The sequence below is a fragment of the Bison bison genome, unplaced genomic scaffold (genome assembly GCF_000754665.1).
Source record: "Bison bison bison isolate TAMUID 2011002044 unplaced genomic scaffold, Bison_UMD1.0 scf7180017864041, whole genome shotgun sequence".
Taxonomy (NCBI): Eukaryota; Metazoa; Chordata; class Mammalia; order Artiodactyla; family Bovidae; genus Bison; species Bison bison.
In genome coordinates, this window is record NW_011494613.1 from 1,529,982 (window position 1) to 1,540,974 (window position 10,993).

Consider the following 10,993-nt stretch of genomic DNA (forward strand, 5'->3'; position numbering starts at 1 on the left):
GATAACCCTGTATGCGAGACAGCAAGAGAGACACAGATGTATAGAACAGTCTGTTGGACTCTGTGGGAGAGGGAGAGGGTGGGATGATTTGGGAGAATGGCATTGAAACATGTATAATATCATATAAGCAACGAATCGCCAGTCAAGGTTCGATGCAGGATACAGGATGCTTGGGGCTGGTGCACTGGGATGACCCAGAGGGATGGTATGGGGAGGGAGGTGGGAGAGGGGGTCGGGATGGGGAACACATGTACACCCGTGGCGGATTCATGTGGATGTATGGCAAAACCAATACAATATTGTAAAATAATTAGCCTCCAATTAAAATAAATAAATTTTTAAAAAAAGTTTAAAAGATACATCAGTATTTTTTCTTCTTCCCTATTTCTCATCTCTAGCTACTCAGTTTCACTCTAACAAATCAATTTCTTAAGTATGCTTCCAAAAATGTTCTCTATATACAATTAAATTTTAAAAGTATGTATGTGCGTGTGCACACACACACACAACATAGATATACAATGTTCTGCAACTTACTTTAATGCACTTAAAACTTCTTGAAAAATACTCCTTATTAGTAAGTAAAGAGACTCCTCATCTTTTTGTTTTTATGACTTCACAGAAGTCCTTTTTCTTGATATACAATAATTTAGTGCCCTACTTGAAGGATATTTAGACTTTCCCAATCTTTTGCTATTACAGTCAATGCTGCAATGGATAACACTGAACACATATCATGCTGCATTTGTGAAAGCAGATCTGTAGGACAGTCAAAAGTGGAAATGTAAGTCAAAGGACATGTGCATTTCTTATTTTGAAACCCACTAGCAAATTGGTCTCTGTAGATTGTACCAACAGTTGCGTAAGTGTTTCTCTCATATGCTCTCAAATATATTATCAAACTGTATGACCTCTGCTGATAGGTTAAAAAATGATATTTTGAGTGTACCTTTTGTTGCTTTCTTTTAGAAAGTTATTTACTTTCAAGTCAATTTTCTGAGTACATAAAGGAGAAAGTCTTAAGTTTAGCGCTCCTTGCTATACAACAGTTCTGTAACATGTGCAGATCTCTAATTTTTAATTAAATGTTTTATCTGGAGATTAATTATAGATTCTACAAAGTTCTAAGAAATAATAGAAAGATATACCCTTTGCTGAGATTCCCCCAATGCAGAACCATATTATAACCAGGATACTGATACTCATATGATTGAGACAACATTTTCATCACCACAAGGATTCCCCGTGTTGCCCTGTTACACAACCCACACCCACTTCCCCCCTACCCCACCTCCTTCTTAATGCCTGGCAATCACTAACTTGTTCTTTACTACTAGAACTGTCATTTCAAGAATCGTATGTAAGTGGATTATGTGGCACGTAACTTTTCCAAGTGTTTGGAGAGTTTCCCATTATTTCTGTTAATGATTTCAAGTTTGAGCCTACTCTAGTTGGAGAACACACTGTGTGATTTCAACACCTTAAAATGTGCTGAAGTTTCTTTTAATGGTTCATACATGGTCTATCTTGGTATATGTTCCTTAGACACTGAAAATATGTTATGATATAGCTGGGTGGAGTGTTTTATATAAATGTTAATTAGGTCCTATTGGTTGTTGGTGGTGTTGAGACCCTCTATATACTTGCTGATTTTCTGTCTACTCTCAGTTGTTGAGAGAGGGGTAAAGTCTCCATTTATAATTGTGAATCTGCCTATTTCTTCTTTCGGTTCTATCAGCTCTGCTTCACACATTTTGCAGTTCTGTTGTCTGCTGCACACATGTTTAGGATTTTTAAGTCTTCTTAGTGGACTGACCCTTTTATCACTGTTATAGAATGTCCCTTATCTCTGATAATTTTCTCTGAAGCCTACCTTATCTAATATAAATTCAGTCACTCTGGCTTTAAGATTTGCACAATGTAATTTTTTCTGTCCATTTACTTTCTACCAGCCTATATTATTACACTCAAAGTGAGTTTCTTTTACAATGCATATAAGTGAGTCATGTTCTTTAATCCACTCAGCCAATTTTTTGGGAAAAAAAAACAAACATCTATTTATTTGGCTGCCTTGGGTCTCAGCTGAAGCACATGGGATCTTTCGGCATGCTGGGTCTTTCACTGCAGCATGCTAGCTCTTTGCTGTGGTTTGCAGGCTTCTCTCTCAAGCGGTGGTGTACAGGCTTTAGAGCATGTGGGCTCAGCAGCTGCAGCACATGCATGGGCTTAGCTGCCCTGCAATATATGGGATCCTAGTTCCCTGACCAGGGATCAAACCTGCTTCTCCTGCACTGGAAGGTGGATTCTAAACCACTGGAGCACCAGAAGTCCCAACTCTGCCAATTTTAATTGTTATATTTAGATCATTAATATTTCCTGTAATGACAGATAAGCTCACCATTTTATTTTTTTGTTCTCTGCACATTGCTGTTTTATTTTTCTATCTCCTACAGGTTACCTGAAACATATTTTAGAACTCTGATTTTAGTTATCATTTTGAGCGTATCTTCTGTTATATGTTTCTTACTGGTTTTTCTTGGTATTTATTATATTAAACATACCTTATTACAGTCTACCGATGTTGTCATTTTACCAGTTTGAGTGAAACACAGAAACCCTATGTCACTTTATGTCCTTTAACCCTCCCCTGTTTGTAATATAATTGCCATGAATATTTGCTTGGTGGTGGTGGTGTTTAGTTGCTAAGTTGTGTCTGACTCTTTTGCGACCCCCAAAGACTGTAGCCTGCAAAGCTCCTCTTCCATAGGATTTCCCTAGCAAGAATACTGGAGTGGGTTGCCATTTCCTTCTCCAGGGGATATTTCTAACCCAGAGATTGAACCCACGTCTCCTGATTTACAGGCGGATTCTTTTAACACTGAGCCACATGGGAAGTCCAATTTCCAGTATACTATAGTTATATATGTGTTCTTTACATATATTTCCCCTCACACCACAATTACTGAAGCCCAGGTGCCTAGAGCCCACAACAGGAGAAGCCACTGCAATGAGAAACCCATGCAACGCAATGTAGAGTAGTCCCTGCTAGACACAACTAGAGAAAGCCCACATATAGTAATGAAGACAGCACAACCAACAATGAATAAATTAAAAATAAAAATTATAAAAGTGGGTTCCTCCATTTATATATATTTTAAATATGAATTAAAATTTTAAAATATGATGCATATATATGTATATTCATCAAATCTCAGAGCACAAATTTTGCTGATCCAATATATATAAAATGTCTGCTATTAATGACAAATCAATCAGCCACATCAAGTTCATTTTCTCTTAGAACATGTCTGCCTCACCATTTTACAATTTAAATAAACATACTAATTCAGATCTATTACAAACACCTCACTTCCCAGCTATAATTATTAACACAGACAAATTGGTTCAGGAACCTTGACATGAATTGGTTGCTAGCATGACATAGAGTGCAGCACCTTCCAATATTTCCTACTTTGTGATTGGAGATACTCTCTCTCAGGAACATGCCCTCTTGAATGAACTGTCTCTTTTTTGGGTACCAAACCTTAGAGGGCAATGTAGGCCTCAGGTGAGTGAGAGGTATACTTTAACAAAGATGAAGACCAGAAAATGAGAGGCAAGAGACTGGTAGAAGGGTTCTCACACATTAATTTTAGTTAAGTTGAGGATTAGAAACTTATCTCCTCATAACTAACCATGCCAACATGGTTAGTTAGAATCCTTGGGACAGTCCTAGAATATTTATATGTTCATTTTAAGATCACTAGTCTAATGGTCATAATTATGAGGAAAATCTGGATCTTTTAAGTCTATGAGTTTAGCACACTCTGACAATATATTATATGATAAAACAGTCAAAAGATTTCCTAAGTCCCAATTGCTGCTGTCTTTGTAGATGAGACATAAGGCAGAAACAATAACAAATCCATTGTTAAGTTGCTGAGTCTCCTAAAATAATGCTTCTAAAGTAAACTAAAAGGAAAAAGAAAACTGCTGCTTCCAAATAGAAATAAAATGATATTTATATAATTTAAAAACAATACCTCCCAACCAAGACCAGCTACAAAATCTTCATATGCTTGACTTCCTCCTGTATTGGTGAGAATGGAATGTTTGTCTTCTTGTCCTTCAGCAACATAAAATACTGCAATTTTGTGTGTCTCTCGGCTATAAAACAAAAAATTTCACCATTCATTTAATCATTCATTTATCCAATAATAAACTTCTAAATATGGAGCAATAAAAAAGATGAAAATGAATTAAACCTTATAATCTACAGAGAGTAGATTATAAGTAACTATAAATTACTTAGATTACTATAGTTACTTAAATTGTAAGTAACTATAAGTAAAAAATCCTGAAAGTTACAAAATTGTGATTTGAACAGAAGAAAAGCATGATTACTTTTGACTGAGAAGTTAGACAGAAATTTAAAAGAGAAGGTAATATTAAGTTCGGTAAAGCTAACTAAGATTTGACAGATGAAGAAGAGAAGGTATCAGGAAAGACACATAGGTGTGAATACACAAAGCATCCGAGGAGCTGCCTGTTGTACAATGTAGCTGAATCCCAGAGTCAGAGGGACTGTGTTTTAGAACTAAAGCTAAGTAGGAGTAAAGAGATGAATAAGAAATGATCCATTTCTCCAAATTACTTGTAAGAAATTCATACATAAATACTATAAAACTTTATGAAATAACTGACAACTTCTGAGACATTTTAGTTTTAGTTCTCCCTAAAATTAAAAATGCTCCTAGCAAACTTGTTGTATGAAATTTGGGTTTCCAAGATAACAATAAATGACTCAAGCAAACAACAACTACCAATGTACTTCTGATTCAAACACACAAAGTAGAAAGTAAAAGAAATGGAAAAAGATGCTATGCAAACAGTAAGCAAAAGGGCTGATGTTGCTATATTAGACTTTTAAATAAAAATGTTATAGGTAGTTCAGAGAGAAGTCTTAGGGTGAGATGGGGGTTGGTTTGGGTACAAGGGATTATTTTTTCCATTCTGTGTATGTATGTCATTAATCTGACAAGTCTCCTTACTCCCCACTTGTCTGTCCCCATTCCCATATCTGAATGGTACAAGCAATAAAGACTAAAAAGCTATTAGAGCTAGTAAATGACTTCAGAAAGGATTTAGGATATAGTATCAACATACAAAAAACCAACTGTACTTTTATAAATTAACAATGAACAATCCAAAAACAAAGAAAGCCATTTCTTTTATAATAGCATCAAAAATACACAATAATAAAAATGCTTAACAAAAATATTTTATACTAACAAAAGTACAAAACTTAAATACTCTGAAAGCCACAAAATGTTGTTGAAGAAAAGTAAAGATCTTTAAAAAAATCCCATATTCATGGACTCAGAAACTTATTATAATATTTACCAAATTGATTATAAATTTAATACAACTTTTACCAAAATCCTAGCTTCCCTTTTTTTTGTAGAAGTTGATAAGCCAATTCTAAAATTCACAAGAAAATGCAAAAATTCCAAATAGTCAAAATAATCTTGAAAAAGAAGAATGAAGTCAGAGGACTCATAATTCCCAGCCTTTAAGCCTGCTACAAAACTATAGCAATCAATGGACCGTGGTACTATCATGGAAGTGAAAGTAGATCATTCCTGGCCAACTCTTTGTGACTCCCTGGACTGTAGCCTGCTAGGTGCCTCTGCCCTGGAATTCTCCAGGCAAGAATACTGGAGTAGGCAGCCATTCCTTTCTCCAGGGGATCTTCCCAACCCAAGGATCGAACCTGGGTCTCCTGCAATGCAGGCAGATTCTTTACTATCTGAGCCACCAGGGAAGCCCGTGGTATTACTATAGCAGAGACATATATATGTGGTCTTTCGTGACAGCATTTTTAGCACAGTGTTTGCAAAATTCATCTATGTTGCTCAGCATTTCTTCTTATCCCTGAATAATACTGCATTTGTAAATGTACATTTTGTTTATTCATTCATAAGTTGTTGGATATTTGCGTTAGTTTCACTTCTCAACTGTTATGAATAGTGCTGCTATAAAATATAAACATTTGTATCATTTTTTAATGGACAAAAAAGGCTTTCTGCAACAATACCAAGCCAATTCAATGGGAGAAAAAAATTAGTATTTTCAACAAATAGTCCTGAGGGAACTGGATATCTGAAATGCAAAAGAATAAAGTTGGAATCTTACCTCACAACATATACAAAAATTAAAAAGCATTACAGACCCTAAATACATGGTATAAAATGATAAAAATCTTATTAAAAAGTTCACAGAACTATAAAATGTCCATGTAAATAACGACATGAATGTTTATAGCAGGATTATTCATAACAGCCAAGAAGTGAAACTAACGCAAATGTCCATTAATTTATGAATGAATAAACAAAATGCAGTCTATTCACAAATGAATATTATTCAGGGGTAAGAAGAAATGAAGTGTTGACATATGCTGCAACATAGATGAATTCTGAGAACACAGTGCTAAAAAGCCCTCACAAAAGACCACATATGTTTGATTCCTATTATATTAAATATCCAGAATAGGCAAATCTATAGAGAAAGAAAGTAGATAAATGTCTACAGCTGGTGAGTAGGGGGTAGTGTTCAGGGGTAATGGAGAATGACTAGTAATGGGAACAATGTTTCTTTTTGAAGCAAATACTCTAAAATTGCTCTGAGAGCTGTCTATGAATATACTAAAAACATGTACACTTTCAGTGAACCTTATGGTATGTGAATTACATCTCAAGAAAGATGTTAAAGTTGGAAGTATGAAGTAAATTTAAGTTGGAAGTATGTGTAAATTCTGATCCTGGCAGAAAGGGGACCTCTCAGTGTTCTCAATATTCCAGGTAAAGGGCTATCAGCTAGAACTCATAAATCACAATTAATAAAGTTGAGCAGAGTTATATAGAACTGTTCACCTATTACTAAGTCAAAAAGAGAAATACATGTGCCAAATAGGAAAATTTAGAAAATAAATCTTTAAAATGCAAAAGTAAAGGAGGAATCACTTTATATTATCTATGCTCTTTCTAAAATTTGTAAAAGTACAGCTTGTTGTTTGGTCACCCAGTTGTGTCTGACTCTTTGCAACTCCATGGACTGCAGGCCTCTAATGTGAAGGAGACTTTACCTGCCCTTTAAAGTCAGATGTTAATTTTTCACCATTTCTTGTTTTTCTACTTACTACTTCTACTAAAATGCTTGGTACATATCAGATTGCCATTAAATTATTAGGTACCACAACAGTGAATGAAGTAAAAAATTTTAGAAAAAAATGAGTTTAGTGAACTTGTAGGCACAAATATTCTATAAGTCCAGTACTGGCAAAATATTATGAGCTTACTATTGGAAAATTAAAAGTGAAATATGCTAAGTTACAAGCACTCTTGATTCCTTATATATACATTGCAATAGAAAGAATGATAAAAATAATTGAGATTTGGAATTTAAAAATATGGTAGTTCAACCATGCAGAATAGGAATGAGTTAATCTAGTCAAAGAAAAGAGAGGATATATAAATGGTTGAAGAGATAAGACTATAAAGAAAGTATCTTTTCATTTTCTTTCTTCCTAATCCTGGAGACAAATAATCAGGTTTGTTTCCAGATTCTTGGCTTAAGAAGAAGCTCAAAGTTGTCTTACTATCTATCGCATAATTATAATGAAGTTTTACTTGAACCCATTATGTCAGAAGAAGAAAGGGAACTGGTTTCATTATTTAATTCTTATAAAAAAGCAAAATAAATGTCATGTGTTCATTTGGCATATAATATCAAAAAGAGAATATATGCTGTCTCAGTGAAGATGTCCTCCATACACTCCAGCTATATATGAGAATGGAAGTAGTTTAGCAGCAGCCAAGAAACAGAAAGGCATAAGGTAATGTAAAGTAACCATGAATAGCCAAGATTGGCTGGTATGGTCTGAGTTCTAAAGAATCTGATCAGGCACTGGGAAGTCACTAAGGAAAAAAATAAAAATTTTATTTTAAAACAAAGTAATTTTAACATGACTTTTGAAGCCAGGGGAAAAGAACATTTAAAGAGAGAACAGACACATGGTAGAAAAAAAAAGAGAGAGAACAGACGACAGTATTGAATTTTTAGGGGATATAATAGTCATGAGGTTGTTAGGGCAGAAACTATTCCGTATTATATTGTAATGGGGTATGTGCCCTCAGTCGCTTCATTTGTGTCTGACTCTTTTGCGACCACATGGACTATAGCCCATCAGGCTCCTCTGTCCATGGGATTCTCCAGGCAAGAATACTGGAGTGGGCTGACATGCCCTCCTCCAGGTGATCATCCCACCCACAACTCTTGTGTCTCCTGCATTGAAGGTGGATTCTTAACTGCGGAGCCCGAATGGTGTACATGTGTCACTATACATTTGTTAAATTTCATTATCTCATACAATACACAATGCCAAGAGTGAACTCTAACATAAAATTCAGTTAATATAGCAGTAACTATGTGTTACCCACAATCAAAGAAAACTAACTAATCTAATCACATGGACCACAGCCTTGTCTAACTCAATGAAACTAAGCCATGCCATGTAGGGCGACCCATGGGTCATGGTGGAGAGTTCTGACAAAATGTGGAGAAGGGAATGGCATACCACTTCAGTATTCTCGCCTTGAGAAACCCCATGAACAGTATGAAAAGGCAAAGAGAGAGAGGACATTGAAAGATGAACTCCACAAGTCAGCAGGTGCCCAATATGCTACTGGAGATCAGTGGAGAAATAACTCCAGAAAGAATGAAGGGATGGAGCCAAAGCAAAAACAACACTCAGTTGTGGATGTGACTGGTGATAGAAGCAAGGTCCAATGCTATAAAGAGAAATATTGCATAAGAACCTGGAATGTTGGTCCATGAATCAAGGCAAATTGGAAGCAGTCAAACAGGAGATGGCAAGAGTGAACATCGACATTTTAGGAATCAGCGAACGAAAATGGACTGGAATGGGTGAATTTAACTCATATGACCATAATATCTACTACTGTGAGCAAGAAACCCTTTAGAAGAAATGGAGCAGCCATCACAGTCAACAAGAGAGTCCGAAATGCAGTACTTGGATGCAATCTCAAAAACAACAGAATGATATCTGTTCGTTTCCAAGGCAAACCATTCAATATCAAGGTAATCCAAGACTGTGCCCTGACCAGTAACACTGAAGAAGCTGAAGTTGAACGGGTCTATGAAGACCTACAAGACCTTTTAGAACTAACACCCAAAGATGATGTTCTTTTCATTACAGGGGACTGGAATGCAAAAGTAGGAAGTCAAGAAACACCTGGAGTAACAGGCCAATTTGGCCTTGGGAGTACAGAATGAAGCAGGGCAAAGGTTAATAGAGTTTTGCCAAGAGAACACACTGGTCATAGCAAACACCCTCTTCCAACAACACAAGGGAAGACTCTACACATGGACATCACCAGATGGTCAACACGGAAATCAGATTGATTATATTCTTTGCAGCCAAAGATGGAGAAGCTCTATACAGTCAGCAAAAACAAGACCAGGAACTGACTGTGGCTCAGATCATGAACTCCTTATTGCCAAATTCAGACTTAAACTGAAGAAAGGAGGGAAAACCCAGTAGACCATTCAGGTATGACCGAAATTAAATCCCTTACAATTTATACTGTGGAAGTGAGAAATAGATTTAAGGGACTAGATCTGACAGACAGAGTGCTTGATGAACTATAGATGGAGGTTTGTGACACTGTACAGGAGACGGGGATCAAGACCATCCCCAAGAAAAAGAAATGCAAAAAAGCAAAATGGCTGGTTGAAGAGGCCTTACAAATAGCTGTGAAAAGAAGAGAAGTGAAAAGCAAAGGAGAAAAGGAAAGATATACCTATCTGAATGCACAAAGAATAGCTAGGAAAGATAAAGTGTTCCTCCGTGATCAGGTCAAAGACATAGAGGAAAACAATAGAATGGGAAAGACTAGAGATCTCTTCAGGAAAATTAGAGATACTAAGGGAACATTTCATGCAAAGATGGGCTGAGTAAAGGACAGGAATGGTATGGACCTGACAGAAGCAGAAGATATTAAGAAGAGGTGGCAAGAATACACAGAAGAACTGTACAAAAAAGATCTTCACAACCAAGATAATCATGATGGTGTGATCACTCACCTAGAGCCAGATATCCTGGAATGGGAAGTCAAGTGGGCCTTAGGAAGCATCACTACAAACAAAGCTAGTGGAGGTGATGGAATTCCAGTTGAGCTATTTCACATCCTGAAAGATGATGTTGTAAAAGTGCTGCACTCAATATGTCAGCAAATTTGGAAAACTCAGCAGTAGCCACAGGACAGGAAAAGGTCAGTTTTCATTCCAATACCAAAGAAAGGCAATCCCAATGAATGCTCAGAGTACCACACAATTGCACTCATCTCACACACTAGTAAAGTAATGCTCAAAATTCTCCAAGACAGGCTTCAGCAATACATGGACCGTGAACTTCCAGATGTTCAAGCTGGTTTTAGAAAAGGCAGAGGAACCAGAGATCAAATTGCCAACACCTGCTGGATCATCAAAAAAAGAAAAGAGTTCCAGAAAAACATCTACTTCTGCTTTACTGACTATGCCAAAGCCTTTAACTGTGTGGACCACAATAAACTGTGGAAAATTCTGAGAGAGATGGGGATACCAGACCACCTGATCTGCCTGAAAAATATGTATGCAGGTCAGGAAGCAACAGTTAGAACTGGACACGGAAAAACAGACGGGTTCCAAATAGGAAAAGGAGTACGTCAAGGCTGTATATTGTCATCCTGCTTATTTAACTTATATGCAGAGTACATCAGGAGAAACACTGGGCTGGAATAAGCACAAGCTGGAATCAAGATTGCTGGGAGAAATATCAATAACCTCAGATATGCAGATGATACCACCCTTATGGCAGAAAGCGAAGAACTAAAGAGCCTCTTGATGAAAGTGAAAGAGGAGAGTGAAAAAGTTG

General features: G+C 36.5%; 1 protein-coding gene across 9 annotated transcripts in view; it reads right to left on the bottom strand.

Annotated features, from left to right (window-relative positions):
- The window catches only part of RALGAPA1 (Ral GTPase activating protein, alpha subunit 1 (catalytic)), a 211,085-nt gene that overhangs the window by 49,166 nt on the left and 150,926 nt on the right, over window positions 1-10,993 (bottom strand). For all 9 annotated transcript variants that reach the window (XM_010835311.1, XM_010835310.1, XM_010835304.1 and 6 more), the window contains one exon: window positions 4,044-4,167. In XM_010835311.1, the coding sequence (XP_010833613.1) occupies window positions 4,044-4,167 (124 nt within the window). The remainder of the gene's footprint in view (window positions 1-4,043; window positions 4,168-10,993) is intronic.